The 18,397-nt window shown below is 46.2% G+C and overlaps 1 protein-coding gene across 3 annotated transcripts in view; it reads right to left on the bottom strand.

Moving 5' to 3' along the window:
• The window catches only part of Camk1d (calcium/calmodulin dependent protein kinase ID), a 401,559-nt gene that overhangs the window by 13,470 nt on the left and 369,692 nt on the right, over positions 1–18,397 (bottom strand). For all 3 annotated transcript variants that reach the window (XM_021150928.2, XM_021150944.3, XM_029473783.2), the window contains exons 7-8: positions 6,225–6,337; positions 4,242–4,320 (exon numbers count right to left, since the gene is read on the bottom strand). In XM_021150928.2, coding sequence (XP_021006587.1) covers positions 4,242–4,320; positions 6,225–6,337 — 192 coding nt within the window. The remainder of the gene's footprint in view (positions 1–4,241; positions 4,321–6,224; positions 6,338–18,397) is intronic.

Genomic DNA, 18,397 nt, shown 5'->3' with positions numbered 1-18,397 from the left:
TTGCCAATTAAGCCAGACATAAACACTCAGGGCATGCTGACCTGGAAATGGGCCCCACACGTGCTGCTGTGAAACAGGGACTCACTCCTATCCTACCGTTTGCCACTTCCTGCACTCTGGCCATCAGTGAACAGCTTGCATGTTCCTTATAAGGTACCCGCAGGAAAAAAGGTGAAGCCCCAAATGGGAGTGGGCTTGGAAATATCTGGTAAGTGGCACGGACTAGCTTCCTCAAGGATTGCTTTAGCAAGAGCCCTGTTCTGTCTGGAGTGGCCTGTTGTGAGGTTTAGGAAAGCATATGTCCTTCCCAAGGGCTCTCTTCACCCTGGGTGGCTTGGACAAGAGGGAAGAACAATCCTGGGATAACATGAAGCTTTGGGGTGAGGAGTGTGTCAGGAGCACCGCTTTGAGGGCACAGAGCTGGTAAGGCTCCACTGCAGGCAAACCTCCACCTCCTGCCAGCTCCCAGCTGAACACTCATTTGCCTTTGCCTGCCTGGGCAATTTTACCTTGTGGAGACAAGCACCACACAGATACAGACAGATGTGGGACTTGGGTGATGTCTGCATCAAATGCATGGGCTGTTACTTCCTGGTGTCTGCCTTCCTGAGAAGTTTAAGTATACCTTAAAGACAGAAGAACTTGCCATGGGCCTTCTGATAAGGAGACCCTGGGTGGCACAGCTCCTGAGCTTCTAAGGATGACTTTAAATCTTTGGCCCTAGCTTGACTTCTCTTCTGGGTGCCATACTTCTTCAGTGTGTAGCTACCCAGCTCTCCAAATCTCATCATGGCTGGCTCACCTTGCCTAAATCCAATTCATCTCATCTAAGCCATACTTTCCTACTTCCCACCCCAAGCCTCTCTCATAGCCTCCCTCCTCTCCTCTCTGTACCTTCCCACCCCACATCCAAACTCTAGCTTCCCTTCCCTTCCCTGCTATCTTGTAACCAGACAGAGCTTTATGAATGTAAATCTATTCTACCTGGTGAAGCAGTCTTGGAATCATGTAGGTGGGTTACAAATTCAAGATCAGCCTGGGCAGCTCAGAAAAGACTATGTGTCAATTTTTTTTTTTAATAATGAAAACAGGGGTATAGTTTGGAGGTAGGTCGCTTGCCTAGCACATTTGAAAGCCTAGGTTAACTTTTCAGTAGCAGAAAATATAAATAGCAATAGCAGTCGTGGCAACATAAATAAAAATCTCATTACTTCATCTAAACCCCATCAAGGCCATATCGCCAAAATGGCAATGTTAAATTTTTTAGGATGCCAATAAAATAATAAGAGTTCATATAGATATGTTAGGTGCCAGGTGGTCTTGTCTGTTACATGTACTATCTTAACTAATCCCATGAAAATCCCTTCAGGATATACATTATCATATATGGTCTGGATTCTATGGAGGATGCCCAAAGGGTTCAGCATTTAACTGCCCAGGTAGTAAGAGATGGTGCCAGGCCAGATCCCCACTAATCCTCCCCTATACTTCTCCATCCCTTTCCTGTCTGTCTCCTCCTACTCTACAATATCAAGAAACACCAAGTGCTATGTTCAATCCTGGACATTCAGGTTTAGAAATATTCTGGGCCCAGCTCCAACTCGTCTTGTTGGAGCTCTGCCCCATCCCATGGGCTGGGCAACAACCCTCTTCCAGTCAAAGACATAGCTTGACACTAGATCCAGTTGGGACAACTCTACTCTCCTGAAGTCCCAAGAAAGATTTGGCTTGTTTTTTTTTCCAAAAAGGAGAGACTAGCTTTCTCCATCTGAGAGGGGGGGGGGGGGGAAACTCAGGAGGCGTCATCCCTCCTTGAGGATCCTGAGGCAGTGAACAGTGCTGGAGGGTGGGGAAAAGTGCCCATTTAAATAACTCCTCACCCACACTTATGTAAGCAAACCGAATTAAACTCTCTCTCTCTCTCTCTCTCTCTCTCTCTCTCTCTCTCTCACACACACACACACACACACACACACATGCACACACATGCCTGTGTATGTGACAAGGCCATAGAAGGGGAAATAGTGTGAAGAAGGAGACCAGAGGGAGGGAGGGGAGCAGACAAGGGGCGGGTAGTAGGAATGAATGTGATCTGAGTATATTGTGCACACATATGAAATGTCATAATGAAGACTATTTATTACACACAATTAATATATGCTAACGAAATTTTTGTTAAAGGGCTGGAGAGATGGTTCAGTAGTTAAGAGCATACATGGCTCCTGCAGAGGACCTGGGTTCAGTTCTCAGCACCCAAAGCAGGTGGATCATAACTGCCTATAAATCCAGCTCCATGGGGATCTGATATCCTCCCCCTTCTGGTTACCATGAGCACCTCCACTCGTATGCAGATCCACACACATACATATAATTACAAACAACAAATCTTTAAAAAGTTTAAAACCTTTCTGAAATGGAGACAGCAGACTAAGCTGCCTTCTATACTTTCTACAGAATGGGAATAGATTATTGGAGGAGCACGGAGAAGCCAGGCAGGTCCCTCCTTCTCTGTAAGATAATCTCACAAGTCTGATGCCTTTAAAGGCCTATTGTGTGTGACAGGAAAATTACTGTGTTGTTATCATATACATGGATCCACTAAGTATTATCATATACCTGGACCTGCTACCTGAGGTGACTAAGAAGCATCTCAATGATGTCGGATCAGAACTGTTCACTTCCCTTGCTTCCTTACCCACTGCCGTTTGCCCATCTTCTTTATACAATGATGAGCATTCACTGTGGAGTCCGACCTTTCTGGCTAGAACCCTGGCTTTGCCATTAGCTGACTATGGTGTCTTTACTTGGTTACTATTTCCTTATTTCTGAAGTGAACAGAAAAACCTACCTCCCAGGGTTATTGTAGAGAAAAAAGGAGTGAATACTTTAAAGCCATCCCCAGAGTTCCTGGAACACAAAAGAGACTCAACAAAAGCAGGAAAGGAGTGTTGAATTAAAATGCTGTGAAACTGGGTTACCACAGTGCTTCTAAGTGGGTCCCCTGCAGAGGGCTAATGGCCTGGAGGAAGTGCTGCGGAAGAGGACAGGCCAAATACAGGGCAGTTCCCTATAGCGCTCCTTAAGAGAACTTTCTCCTCCTTAATTAAGGCCGTGTGTGTGTGTGTGTGTGTGTGTGTGTGTGTGTGTGTGTGTGTGTGTGTGCGTGGACACGTGCACACGCTATGCTGGGGGAGTAAAGCCAAATCCTTATACATACTAGGGAAGGGATCTATCACTGACCCCTCCCTCAATGGTCTCTATGTTTGTTATACTGGGCACTAAAGTTTACATGTTCAATACGTTCAAAGGTCTCTGTGTTAAAAGTTTGGTCCTTAGCATGGCATTATTGTGAGGTGATGAAGTCTTGTGAGGTTGGACCTAATGGCAGATTTTCAGGTCATGGAGATGCCCTTGAAAAGACTATGACCTACTAATCTTGTTCTCTTGTTTCCTGACTACCACAAGGTGGGCTTCTTGCTCCACTGTGGATTCCCACTGCTTGCCAGAGGTCCCTCCACAATGGCACCACCTTAAACCTCCAAAACTGTGAGCCACAAGAGACCTTCTGTTGTTTAACGTTCATCTTAGGTGTTTTACTATAGCAACAGAGACCTGGCTAGCTCCCTGGTTATCAGACATTTGCTCTGTCTGGACCCATGACTCTCTTCACGTGCATTAACACCCCCCCCCCATCTCTTAAATTAAGTCAGTAAATTACAGATGCTCCTCTTAATGTTAAAGTGAGAATGCAGAGACTGAGCAAGTCAAGTGTAAACCCAACATCACACTAAGCTGTCAGTGACCCTGGGTTCTAACCTCATGACATAGACACACACAGATAATGTGTGGGATACCATAGAGCATCATTGAGTCCCCTTAGAGTTAAAGAAACACTAACTGGAAAGAGAAATCACCTGAAAGAGGAATTACAGACAACTACTGCCAAGGAATAGAGTCTATCAAATCCCAAAGCCTCACTGGGCGTTTTCCTCTGGCAAAAGCATTTCTCAGAATCGTCTATAAGATGAAAAGCTACCTGCCATTTTATATCCTTCTGAGTGTATCAGAGACTGCATCCTGAGGGCATCAAAAGGTGCCAACACTGGCTCGGGAGATGAGGAAATGCACCAGGGCAAGATGGAGTGAACATCTATCTGGGTGTTTTCATGAATAGGAGGAGTCCATAGAAAGTCTGCTTTGGGGGCAGGAGGCACGACCCTCACAAAGGCCTTGTTTCTTACCATGGGTGTCGAGCTGCCTGCTCACAAGTGTATCTTTTATTTGGGTCTTTCTCCATCAGGTTCCGAATGAAGTCTTTGGCTGTTCAAAAGGAAAGAGGGAACAGAATTACTTCGAGGTTTGGAATGGGATGACTGGACCCTTGTGTTTAAAGTTATGTGTACCATTAAACAGGCTTTTTACCATCCCTATTGTTCCTTGAACACAGAAGACACCAGTACTCAGATAAAAGCAGAGTCAAGGCTGGCACTCCAAGGGGAGCCCAGTGAATGGAGAGGTGGCAGAGCCAGGCTGGGACCCTGACTTCTGGCTCTAAGGTCTTTTCTGTTAGCTACTAATAATGCCTTTGGTTTAGAGAATAAGGGAAATAATCTTTATAATTGCATGCCTCTTCCGTTCATCGCTGCCTTAGAGAGATGCTTTGGGGACATCCCCTAAATGTGTTGTAGACATCACTGGTTCCAGTAAGCTCACTGAGGAGCTGTGAAGCCACCGGGTCATGTTGCTATGTTGGGAACACCCCAGAGGAGCATGTGCATTATATATGAGCTGATACCCCAGAGTTAGAAGCTAGAAAGCAACAGCTAGATGTATCACGGGGCTTGGTTACCACGGACTGGGCAAAGCTCAGAGCAGACCAGCAAGAATGGGAGGGACAGGCCTGAAAAACCCAAAGCTGATACTGCATGCCAGCTTGGACCCTGTTGCCCGTAGGGCACGGCAGCTTGTTGCACATGGGCCTCAGTTTCTGGAGGAAGCCTCTGGCTTCTAAGTTCAGAAGTCCAAAATTCCTTTCCAGGTTTGTTAGAGCAACCTGTAGAATAGTATCCTGGACCCAGGAGTTAGAAGGTTGAGGAACGGGGTTTCAATTAGGAGCAAATTACACAAATAATAAAAATGATCTGGGTGAGCAGATTAGCAGGGAGGGCCACTCACCTCCCTCCTTCCTTCTAGGGTCCTGGCCGCCTCACCTGGGCTTGCCGCACCTCACCTAGGCTTGCTGTTAGTCTTTATCCTTTGGGAAAGTTGGCAAGCTTCTCTGAAAGTATTTCACTGTGGTGCACTGGGGCCCAAATGTGGGCTCTAGACAATAAAATCATGACCTCAGCCAAGAAAGCCCCATCATGCAAACCGTGACTGCTCTATGCAAGGATGTTTTACCCAGGACATGTGACTTCACAAATACAGTCTTGTCATAAAAAAGTAGGCTCCAGGAAAACTGGGGTTGATACTGACTACATGAACTAAGGCAAGTTATTTTACTTACCCCTGGGGCCCGAGTTTCTATTATCAGTCACATATGAACAATATAAATGCCCATCTCCTGGCCCACTCTGAGGACTGGGTGTGTGAGCCTATGTCCAGGCTTCTAACACTCAGCTCCTACTTGGTACCCATCCACTGCCAGCTAACAATACCTCACTACTCAAGCACCCATTTCAGGAAGAGTAGATTCACGAGTCTACACCCCTTGGCTTTATATAGCAAGCCTATCCTGCAAGTCAAGCCTAAAGATGTAGCTAGCTCACAAAGCTTCCCCAGGAGCAACCACAGACTGAATGCTGGTGGAGACCACAGTTCTTTTGTTGAGACCCTATCTCCATGATGAGGACATCTGAAATGGACCACTGGGAAGTGCTGAGGGTACTGTAGGTGGGGCTCTCACAAAAGACAAGGAGTGTTCTTATGAAAGAGACCCAGAAGGCCTTGACTCCCCCCTTCATGTGCAAACATACCAAGAAGACAGCTGCCTATGAATTACAAAGCAGCCCTTCATTAGACATGCAGTGGACTTGATCCACTACGTCCAGGCTTCAGAACTGTGCAAAATAAATGTTTGGTATTTAAGTTACACAGCCTGTGGTATTTTATTACAGTAACCCTAGTAGAAAAAGACAGAAGCCTCAGGACCATTCTGAGCCCCAGGGAACTTGACCAACTACATTGGGTTGGCTGTCAGGATATGAAGAGCATGGAACACCCACCAGAGTCGGAGATGTCATCCCAGTAGGGGGAATCAAACTCATATTCTGCCTTGAGGATCTGTTCAAACAGCTTCGAGTCATTTTCATCGTAAAAAGGAGGATAACCACAGAGCCTGCAAGACAAGAGAGAGTAAGAAGTGAGTGTGTGCACAGCCACTGTGCTAGGTCTATCTGGGTCTGGAAGGAGCACGGGATCCATCAGTCAAATTAAGGGAACCCACACTCAATGTGCTGAAGTTAAATCTCATCAAAGGAACCATGTTCTCTATACATTAACATGCCACAGAAGCAAAACCATGACTCCCTAAGCAGCAAAGAGATAACTCCCATCATGACCAGAGGCACACACATGTACCAATAAGTCTTCCATACGTTTATTTATTAGTGTGTGGGTATGGTGTGTTTCTAAGGGCACATATGTGCCACAGTGAGAGCAGTAGTTAGAAGACAACACTTCTTACCTTCTGCCTTTCTGTGGGACTAAGGCCACCAGGTGTACACAGCAAACACTTTTATTCACTGAACCACCTTGCCACCCTCTGTAACATTTTGCACAGCATCACCTAGAATCCTAGAAAATCAGCAGGCACATTCCATGTACAGATATTGTTAATCCTGCTGTAAGACGGTCCTCAGCTGACAGGTCGGTAAAAGGAACCAACCAAAAGCATACAGGCATTTCTGGATGCCTTCAGGTTCATTCTAGTTAGGAAGTTGCTAAAGGAAGGAGAGGAAATTTTAGAACCCAGATATCACATTGCTAGAATGCATCCTGAACTGTGCATGATCGGTCCACCAAATAGGAACCAGAAATGCTACCATTTTGCCCACTGCAAGCATCAGTCATCCACAGGAGGCAGCTCAAGATGCCACACTGTAGAATCATAATATCCTAGCCAAGGTGCCACTGGGGCCATTTCACAGACAACTTCCTAATGGTCCAACTAAGATGCTGCTAGCAATAAGTCATAGCTCTGCAGAGACCAAGGGTCATTTGACACCCATGGCAAGAGTTGTCATATCAATTAAATTCAACCATTACAAGTCAGTCATTGACACTGTGGATTCTGGGGCTGACATGGAGTGCAGAGGGAGAGCACATACTTAGCAACAGAGAATGTAATAAATAAAATACACATAAGCTAAAATTAGAAAGTCATGCTTTCTTTTTCCAGTCCTGCCCTCAGTTCTAATGCTACCTTTACTAACAGTAAATACTTCCACACTAGTATATACTTCTATGTATATATATTTTTTTGAGCTACATACTTCTATGACACCTCTCTTCCAGTCAAAACATTTAAGAAAGGGCTGCAGCTTGCCTGGAACCCAGGTGGGCTCCCCATACAACCTGAAAGTGTGGAATCAAGCCAGTAAGTGACCCCAGGGCAGAAGCAAGCAATACTTTGCTTTAGGAGAGCCAAGAGCAAAATTCTGTGATGCAGATCTGGCTTCTGGGACCAGAATGCAGCAGCCACTGTGGGAGGCCTGACCCCAGACTGAAGCCTGACCCGAAGCCAAGCCCCTTCTTCCCACATAGCTCAATATTATCCCAAACATAGCAACAGCCTAGAGACCAGTTTAATGAGAACAAATGAGCAGACATTCATAGACTGCAGGTCTGTAGGGATTAGGCTTTGGTACCTAACAAACACAATAAAGGTCCAGCCATTTTTCATTTGTTCCTGCCACTGGGGGCACAGCTGTGGCCGGCTGCAGAAGGGAACAGGGGATGACAGTTGTCAAGGCTGAGAAGATTCTACATCATCTAACTCACAAGAGTGTTTTAGAGGCGGGGTGCCTGGAAAATTTCATTTGTAAAGATCTGCTGTGGTAGGCAAAATGAAGGAGCCAGCGCCTCGGAAACCACCAAGTGCATACTTCACTGCCCAGGGAAACCCTGGGGCCACAGAGAGATGGATATGTAAATGTTTCCCACAGTGAGGACTTGGGAAAAATAAAATGTTTGCATTAGGAAAAGCTAACAGAGCAAAATGTTAGCTTGTCTTTGAAAAAGCTGACATGTTGGATATGTGAGCGTTTTGTTTGTTAACAAGCGTGTTTTGCTTTATGGTCTGGCTTTCTTTTTAAGGGAAAAAAATGCTAAAAATTTTCAGGACGGATTTCTTCTCGTGCCAATGTTCTTAATGTATATTCTAATTTCCTTTCATCTTAGCTTTGTTTCCTTTCTCTTTTTGCAGAGAGGACTGTTCATGCAGGTGTTCTGAGTAAATGAATCTATCTTGGGGCCTGAGTTAAAATTAAGACAGAGAGAACCGAGGACATGCCTCAGCGAGTAAAGTCTTGTCACACAAGCATGGTGACCTAAGTTTGAATCTCTGGAACACGCATGAAAGCTGGACACAGAAGCCTGCCTGCCTGTAACCCCAGCACCCCAACACTTTTGTGGACAAATGCCAGAGGCTGTACTGGGCTCTGCCATTCTTCCCAGATGTCTTCCATCAGCCCTTGTACAGCCCGTCTGGGACAAGCTGAAGGGAATGAAGAAGGACAGCATTGTGGAGCTCAGTGGGTGCCAGAGGATGAGGACCATAGCAGAGTGATTAAAGGAGGAATGGAGTTGGAGATGGGTGTCTGCTGCCCTAGGCCTCGTTAGTTTGGCTCTTGGGCTTATGTTCCTAGAAGGAAGGCTGCTTTTCCCCTGGGTAAGTGTTCTATTAGAGTCTAGCCCCAGTCCTGGCACTCATGTCTTTCCTCAACTCGCTATATCTATGGCTGTTTGTAGTCCAGTAGCAACAAAGTCCAGGGTACCAAAGATCACACCATCCAGAATATAGTCCTTATAGCATGTACATTTTTTTTGAAAATTTTATTTATTTTATTCATATGAGTACATTGTAGCTGTCTTCAGACACATCAGAAGAGGACATCAGATCCTATTATGAATGGCTGTGAGCCACCTTGCGGTTGCTGGGAATTGAACTCAGGGCCTCTGGAAGAGCTGTCGATGCTCTTGACTGCGGAGCCATCTCTCCAGCCCCCTAGCATGTACATTTTAAAGTGAATCAGTTAGCAGTATACAAGGTCAGAACTCAAGCCTGACCCCTCTGACTCCGGGTCTATGTTCTTTTCTCTTGCTCTTTATCAGTAAAGGAGAAGACGTGAGAACTGAACCTCTTCAGTTTTTAAACTCTCTCTGTAGGTCAGTTAGCTTGTACCCACGCCACACCTTCACCTAGAAGAAGCACTCTAGAATGTGACCCTACCTTTCCACCCCCATCTCATTCCTTCTGGGGTGTGCTCACCAAGATGCTGCAGGCTAATTTCCTGCATATAGAACACTTACTGTATCAGGACTAATGGAATGTTATGCACTTTGTCTGGGCTGCCCTTTGCTTGGCTCTGCCACACCCTTGAAAAGTTTGTAAGATTAGGATCTGACTTCTCTCTGGCAAGGTTCCTGATAACAAGCAGTTGCTGCAGGGGACAGGGCTCCATGATGTCATGTCCTCTCTGGGCATAGCTCTGATCTGTCCACATGTATCGTGAGAGGGACTTTCTCTTTGTTTCTAGATTGTCAAGGTCTGGGCCAGGGTGTACCCGGAGGGTGTGCCAGATAGATACTTGGGCACAAGAACATGGCTGCCTTGTTGGCTGTGGAACTTCTACGGCTGGGCTTGGAAGCAGAGACAAAGGTTCAACATATAGGAGAGCTTACCACTGCCCTATTCCAGAAGAACGAGGGGGACCTCAGAATACATGACCCTTCCTGGACACCCCACTGGCTGGAGGTGCTAGAACAGTAATACTCCAGGCTAGACGACCCTAATGCATGAGCCTACCTCTGAGGGAAAATGGTCTGACTCTGTGGAGACTAGAGCATGGTTTAGGCTTTCCAAATGGCACTCCTGGCCATAGGCCCTGACTGTTAAGAAACTTTTCCATGGAGAAGGATGTTCATATAAATGAATGTGAAAATCAGCAATGAGTGGCCAGCTGTGGCTGATCTGGCAGCATGACATTTTTCTTGGAAACTGAAATGTTATAATAACATAGAAGCTCCCGTCAAGATATCCATAAGCGCAACGTGGTCATTATCCTACATTAAGTTATGTTCTTTGGACTGTTTACTCTGGGTCATGGATCTACACACCCGGAAAAGAGAATGTCTGCTAAAGGGATGTCCGAGTCATGGCCAGGAGCTACTTCCCTGGCTCTTTGTTTCCACAGCCGATCTGTGTTTCGGATTACCTCTCATACCCCTTAAATCATGTACTTGAGAGTCTCTGTTGCTCAATATACCTTTTGAACCAGAGATGGGCTCCTGAGATGACAGAATGAGGTAAGGATCAGAAGAGGTGGGGGAACAGAACCAGCCATGCCTGATGCTTGCCCATGCAGGGAGTGACTTAAATTTTAAAAAAATGTCGTTTACATTCTTGTGGTAAGAACATTTTATATGAGAGCTTCTCTCTTAATATTTAAGGGAATGACAAAGTTTTGTAGATTGTGTCTTTTGGGTATAACAGTGTCTCCCTGCAGTGATTTGAATATAAAATGTCCCCCAGAGATGTGTATCTTTGAACAGTTGGCTCCCAGCTGGTGGCACCATTTGGGCAGTTCCGGTACCTTTAGGGGATAGAGCTTCATTGAAGGAAGAGGCCCACTGGGGTTGGGTCTTGAAGTTTTATAGTCTGGCCTATTTCCTCTCTGGCTCTTTACTTCCTGACTGAAATATAATATGACTAGCTACTCACTCCCCTGTCACCAATACCTTTTCCAAATTGTAAGCCCAAACAAACCCATCCTCCTTTAATAGCTTCTCGTCAGCTATTTGGCCATAGCAACAAAATCAATATATTCCCCAAGAGGTTCCTATGTTGAAGGCTTGTTCCTAAGATGGTGGCTCAATTGACAGGTGGGTAGATCCTTAAGGAGTTAACTGCATCATCGGGTTCATTGATTGAGGAATGTGTAGCTGAATGGGCATGTAGGAGGTGACTATAGAAGGCAGGTCGCTAGGAGAGGGCCTTTCAAGGTACATCCTATCCCTAGCCTTGTCACTTCCACTTCTGATCCCCTCTTTCTGTAAAGGTCTCCAGAAGATTGCTTGACATCTGTCTTAGTCAGGGTTTCTATTCCTGCACAAACATCATGAGCAAGAAGCAAGTTGGGGAGGAAAGGGTTTATTCGGCTTACACTTCCATACTGCTGTTTATCACCAAGGAAGTCAGGACTGGAACTCAAGCAGGTCAAGAAGCAGGAGCTGATGCAGAGGCCGTGGAGGGATGTTCTTTACTGGCTTGCTTCTCCTGGCTCGCTCAGCCTGCTCTCTTATAGAACCCGAGACTACCAGCCCAGAGATGGTCCCACCCACAAGGGGCCTTTCCCCCTTGATCACTAATTAGGAAAATGCCTTACAGTTGGATCTCATGGAGGCATTTCCTCAACTGAAGCTCCTTTCTCTGTGATAACTCCAGCTGTGTCAAGTTGACACAAAGCTAGCCAGTACAACATCCATAGCATGCACATATTTGGATGGGATACTAGAATTCAAATTACCTCATAAGTAGAAAGACTGGGGATGGCCAAGAAGAATAGCAAGGGGGTTTGTCTCTCCAAATGTGCCAGAAAGTCCTCACATGAGCAAAAATGTTCTTTTTTCATTGCTGTATTAGCTGACCCCCTTTTCTTGCCTTCTGACCCATACTGAACACAGGCTGTGGCCACCACTGTCCACAGACTCCCTCTCCTGTGTCATATCTATCTTGCCTCAGCACAGGCTCTTTTGCGGGGGAGGGTCAGAAGATACAGGACTATTGGTCAGGCACTCCTCTGGTCATCACCAAATGCTGAGTATCAACTATTCCTAGGCATAGAAGAAAATAGCCAGAGCGCCTACTGATATGGTATTACATTGTAGTTTGGGACAGGGGAACAGATGGTCAACATTAAATTCATCATGAAGTCAAAGTATAAAAACTGGACACGAATGGTTCACTTAGAGCTGGTCCAGAGAAGCTACATTTCAACCTTAATCTAGAATTTTTTTTCCCTACCTCATTCTCTGCACTGGGAATGCTATTATTTTCTCCAGACCTCAGGACTGCTCTGCTCAGTTGCAAAGCTCTATGTGTGTGTCCCTTGTCTAGTGATGCTTTCCTGCCTCCACCCCCAATACCATGCAAGGTACTACATCTCTCCTTTATGCTCTTCAGCTTCCAGGCTCTTCTGTTGTAGTTCCTGCTTTAGTTTGTATCTAGGACTCACCATCTCTGGCTAGACTCTGTGTTCCCCAAAGCACCAATCCTACCATGCTCTGTTTTGTGATCCTGTACAGCCTGGTATAAACCTTAGCAAAAGCTTGTTGGAGGAATGGCTCCTCAGACTACCATCCTTGTTGCCCTGCTCATTCCTCTCTAAACAAGTTCCATTCTTTAAGAGCCAGCTCAAATCTCATCTCTTTTTTGGGTTTTCTCAAGAAATGTTGAAAGATTATATTCTATGACTGTGGTTCCAATGTTTAAATGTTCACTTTGCTGATAAGTTCCTGGGCAACAGATTCTATGTCATAAATGGTGTTTCTGTAGGGCTGGGGGAAAGGCTCTCACCATGGCCTTGAACTCATGATCTTTCCACCTCAACCTCCCCAGGGCTGAGATTATAGTAGTGTGCAATGGCTCTTTGATGTCCTGTATTAGTACTCAACATCTCTCAATTGTGCTCTGATAAACAGAAAATGCTTCATTAAAACATTTATGCATGTATGTACATGTGCAAGTATACACACTCATGCACATTGTCATAACACACACGTTAATAGTCATAAGACATCACTAGGGGAGTAGGACAATGGTAGACTACTTGCATCTGGCATGAATGAGTTCCCTGGGTTTGATCCTAGCACCCCAACCCAAATAGGGTTGAACATTTTAAAACAAGTAAAATTGTACAGAAAAGACAATTTCAACTATGTTTTTCTGAGCACAATAATCTTTTTACTTACTTTCATTTTTGTGGTAAAGCACCCTAATGGTCAATAGAATATAAATGATCTTCTCCAAGGCAACCGGAACGAACATGGGGAACTGTCAGCCAATATCACCCAAGCTCCATATGCCTAGTGTCTGACAATATGTTCCATGCATTATGGTCCCTCTCTGTAGTTCTGTCAGAAGGCCTCCAAGCTTCCACCAAGCCAACCTACCTGTTGAACCAGCTAAGGACTCTTTGTCCCCATGGTAACTGGCTGGAGCTCTCTCCTCCCTGCCCTTTTCCCTTTGCCCCCCCCCCCCCCCGCCCGAGTCTGCCTGCGGGGGGGGGGGGCGCACCCGTTCTCAGCTCTTCTGAGACATCCAGAGGTGTCTGCAGTGTCCAGGACTGAGAACCTGACGTCCCTGGGCTCCATGCGGCCCAGGGACCCCAGAACCAGCTCTTCCACGGTACCCAGCGGCATCTATGGTACCCGAGTCTGACCCAGACTCCGGCAGTTCTGTGGGTACCCCAGACCTTGTCCCATTCCTGGAGCGGGATTCTGCAGCTTCTCACAGCCTGACACCCACCCAGCGGTTACCGTGGGGGTGCGCACAGTCAAAACTCCTGTGTCCACCTTGCCCAGCGGCCCTAGCCCTGAGCAGATGCGGGACCCCATTTTTTAACCCAGAAAGAAAGAAAGAAGGAAAGGGGAGGGAAAAGGGAGGGGAAGGGGAGGGGAAGGGGAGGGGAGATAAAGAAGGAAGAATTTGCAGGTCCCTGTACTTAGAAAGTAAATTGACTTTTGCTCTTTATCTATCTTTCTTAAGGAAAGATTGAGGAAGGTGGCTACGGACATTATCAACCTGTCTGGGAGAACAGGATTGTGAAAAAATGGATCTCTGTGTATATCGATCCAAATTCCAATATAATCATGTCATATCATCAGAGTTCAGTGTGATACTCCTATGAAGAGCTGTAAAGCAACACAAAGAAGTTTCCCATGACAGGACCTTGTGGACTCTGGTGGGATGAGGCAGAAGTTCTGGCAGGCCCTCCTCCGGACAAAGTACTTGGGACCAGGGTGGTAGGCCCAGTGAGTTTTCTAAGTACATGGAAATGTGTTTCTAAGAGGCTGAAAAAAAGGTGTACCAACTGAATGACAACCAAGACTTTTCTGCTCTGGTCTAGCCCGTGTGGAAAGGCTCCGTGGAGAGAATTGTTTCCATGGGAAAAAACTCCTGCTTCTCTGTGACTGCCCAACTTTGCCTTCAGAGTGATTGCTGCCAGAGTGCTGGAGCTGGGTGCATGTGCTCTTAGCCTGCTTCAGGGAGGGGCTTCTGGGCAGGGGCGGGAACTTTGAGTGGCAGGTCTCTAATCCCATCCTTGAGTTGGATCAGGGAGGGGCTTCTGAGCAGGGGCAGGAATTTTGAGTGGCATGTCTCTAATCCTGTCCTTGAGTTGGTTCAGGGAGGGGCTTCTGGGCAGGGGCGGGAACTTTGAGTGGCAGGTCTCTAATCCGGTCCTTGAGTCGGTTGTGTGGGAGCCTGTTTTCCTCTCCTTCCTTTTGTTTTCTGGCCATGAGATGAGTGGGTTCTTTCACCATCTGACAAGAGGCAAAAGCAGTGGATTCACTTGATACTGGTAACTCCTAAATCTGAGCCACGCAAGAGAGGGCAGAGAGAATGTGGGAGCCAGAGTCCAGGGAGGAGCACTGTGAAAGTCTCTGAACTTTAAATGGCTGGCACATCTTTGAACTCATGGTGGCTGTGGTTACCTACACAAAACCAAGTTAGTCAAAATTCCAGCACAGAAGTGGGAGGGGCTTCCAAAGCTGCAATGATAGCTGAAGAGCTGTCCTTTCAGGGGTTAATGGCTACTGGGAGAAGGGGCATACTCTTTCTATAGCAGCATGGCCATAGGCAGGTGGCCCAGGTTCCCCTGGTTGGCCCCAGAGTGATGTACCTATGGGTAGCACTAGTTGGAATCTGTGGCTTATTTCCTTCAGAAATGGAAGAGGATGTGAAGCTGGGAGAGGGATGGGCTGAGGGTGTATCCAGATGTAAATATAATCAGAATATATTGCATACATGTAGGCAAATATCAAAGAAAGAATAAAAAGTATTATACAGAAATGACTGAAACTACAACCCCCCATTTATCTGCAAAACAGCTAAGCCACATAAGGCTACCCCAGGCTCAGTGTGTCTCTAAAAAGCAGCAGCGGCTTTAACCAAGGATGAGCATCCTTTGGACTCTAAGTCCTGCTGGTACCAGGAACCACTGCAAGTCTGTCTGTCTTGACTGACCTTTGGCAGACATTTAGCAAGCTTTATTGAATGAAGGGGGCAGTGGGGTGTGTGTGTGTGAAAGAATATGAGTTCTAGTCATCTTATCATAGATATGATTGACTTTCACAATAATTAGATAAAACAAAGCTCTTTCGAAAGCAAACAAACCTTTTGTACTTATTACCAGTGCCCATTAGTGAGCAAAACAGGGTTGCACATATATAATCGTGGTTTAGATTAGAGGGTCAATGAGGCTCATGAATATGCACCCCAATTCTGTAAGCATTTGCTTGAGCACGTGCATTCCCCCCCCCCACTACTCCTCTACCCTGAGAAAAGAGCAGGTGGGAGAACGTAGGGAAGGCTCACACAGTAAAGCCATGTGCAGAGACTGCAGCCGCGTGCTCCTGGCCAGAACACACTGGTAAATGTCCTCAATGATTTGAGAGTTGAGAACCGGTAAGCAGGGATCAGGGAAAGATTTGGGGCAGAGAGGGCAAAGGGAAACAGAGTCCTGAAGGTTCTGCACAGCTAGAACTGAAGACCAGGACTTGGAGAGGTAGGGAGGACAACCACTCTGAGCATCTTAACCCATCTGTGGCCAACTTTTTGAATCTCCCATGGACACATGGACACCATCTTGAGGAAGTCGAGAAAATGATCAAAGAGGCCTGGAGACCACTCTAGACCAGCCAAACACAACTCATGCTAGCTGAGGGACAGGCTCAACACAAACAAAGAGGACTGAGGAGAGCTTCCCAAGGTCAGTGACACGGAGTTAGGGAAGGTGGTGAAAATTCTGCCAATGAAAATTAGTCCCCAAAGGGATGCAGACATCCAGCGTGGAGGTGATTAACTTCCAGTGCCAACCAAGGATGCTGCAGCCTGGAGGAATTCCAAGCGAGAGCCATACATCTAGATGGGTGAGATTCTTTCTGTTATTCTGGCTTCCTTCCTCCTCCCTCCATTTCTTTCTCCTTTCCTCCCCTCTCTCCTCCCCTCTCCTCCCTTCCCTTATCTCCCTCTCAAGTCTCTTCTCCTGTTCTCTCCTCCCCATACTCCCCCTCCCCTCTCCATTTTTTTTCTCTGCCTGTCTCCTAGTCTCCCCCAGTCCTAACTCTCCTTTCTTTCTAGGTCCGATGATAGGCATCTATGCAGATCAGCAATCCTGTCTGGGGGAATGTGTGGGGCTCTGCATCCCATGACCCATGGGTTCTTGATATATATCCCAATATGTCCCACCCCCATCCCATGCCCCTAAGCTCTCACAATGCACTTGTGGAGGACTAGAACACTTCTAGCCCCCTGGCACATGGATAAGAGACAAGAATCTGGACCAGCCATCCTCATGAGCACCATGTTATTTGGAGTTGCATTAGATGCTCCTACATATCTGCACCAGGATGTTGCAGCTGGGGTGGTGTGAGCTAATATCTTCCATCCTCCCATCTCTGTCCACACCGCTCTTTGTCACAAACTCTGCTTAGGCACTTGCTGTCCTGTGACTGCGTAGGTAGCAGTCTGACCTTCTCTTCCTATATGCATCACAGCTTTTCTGCTTCTATCTATTCCCAGGAATAAATGTTTCAAAACGCAATAAAGACATCTTTTGATTATTCTGTGTGTTTAGGATTGTACTAAAGGTATTAAAAATTCCTGATAATTCCAGGATCAAACTTCATTTTGTTCTATATATGTGTGCATGCATATGGGTACAATTTTATGTTGGTTCATGTTTTGGGAAAAGGTGTATGTGTGTGTGTGTGTGTGTGTGTGTGGTGTGGTGTGTCTATATCTCCCCCAGCCCAAGGAGAATATATTCTTCCTACCATCTCTAAGTTTTAGATGTCTATAGTTGGAAGCTAGCTTGACTCTTTCAAATTGGGTTTCTAAAATTATGCTCATAATTGAATGATGCATCTTTTTTTCAAATACAGGAAGCACTCTCTCTTTTTGTAAGAATGGGATAGAGTAGGTTGAGGTTGAGAAAGGACCTTAGGATGTAGCTGAGGCTAGCCTCAAAGTTGTAACCTTCCTACCTCTGCATCTCAAGTACTGGAATAGCTGTCATAGACCACCACACCATTCCATCAGATTCTTAGAAAACTGGACCTTAAGGGGATAAACCATCAATATATGTGGGTTTAGAGGCCCTGTTTAAAGACAGCCTGGAATGGCTTTCCTGGCACATTTCTATCTAGTTTCCAATGCTAGGTGGCTGTTGCTTATCCAGTGAGGCAGCCTCAGGCCTTTCCTGGCTCAGTCCCAGGATCCACTGCAGCACTGGCCTCCCAACACCTCATGACAGCCAGCAAGACTAGATTGCAATTTATGTCTGCCGTCTGTTGCTTCCAACAGGCAGCAAGTGCCTCTAAGGCCAGGGCAGGAATAGAGCCATCTCTGCACCCCATCACATTGCCTGACATGTTTCAGGCTCAGTCAGTGTGAGGAAAGTGAATGCCTAGCTATCCTCTGCTCTCCATTCTCCAGGATAAATATCCCAAAGTGTTTAGCTGCTACATACACCACAGTTTCTAGATGTTAATAAGAGAGCAGAACAAGTAAATGTTCTTCCATCTGACCTAAAACTGTGTATTTAGGTTTAGAAACGACAGGTGCTTGCTATTCTCTTCCACCTTCTCCAACCTTGGTGTGCTCTTTAGCATGGGGGCTATGGATTATGGTAGAGACCACTCTGCCCAGTCACTGACAGGGAGTTGCATCCATTGGCATCCAAAATCTACAGCTTCTGAACCTCAAATGCATGGCCATGGCATGTTCTCCTTGCTGCTTTGCATGTCCTGTACACACTGCCTGAAGTCAGAATATTTTGAGGAGATACAGTTAAACCATCTGGCATAGGAGACTAGTCTGCCCTGAGCAGAGGAGAGGGCTTCCCCTGCTCACAAAGGTCAAGTCTGACCCAGTAGTCTCTGCAGCAGAGACTAC

The sequence above is a fragment of the Mus caroli genome, unplaced genomic scaffold (assembly GCF_978045245.1).
Source record: "Mus caroli unplaced genomic scaffold, Mus_caroli_1 scaffold_2, whole genome shotgun sequence".
NCBI classification, from domain to species: Eukaryota; Metazoa; Chordata; class Mammalia; order Rodentia; family Muridae; genus Mus; species Mus caroli.
Note: the sequence above shows the minus strand (reverse complement) of the source record. Positions and strands in the feature narration are given on the sequence as shown.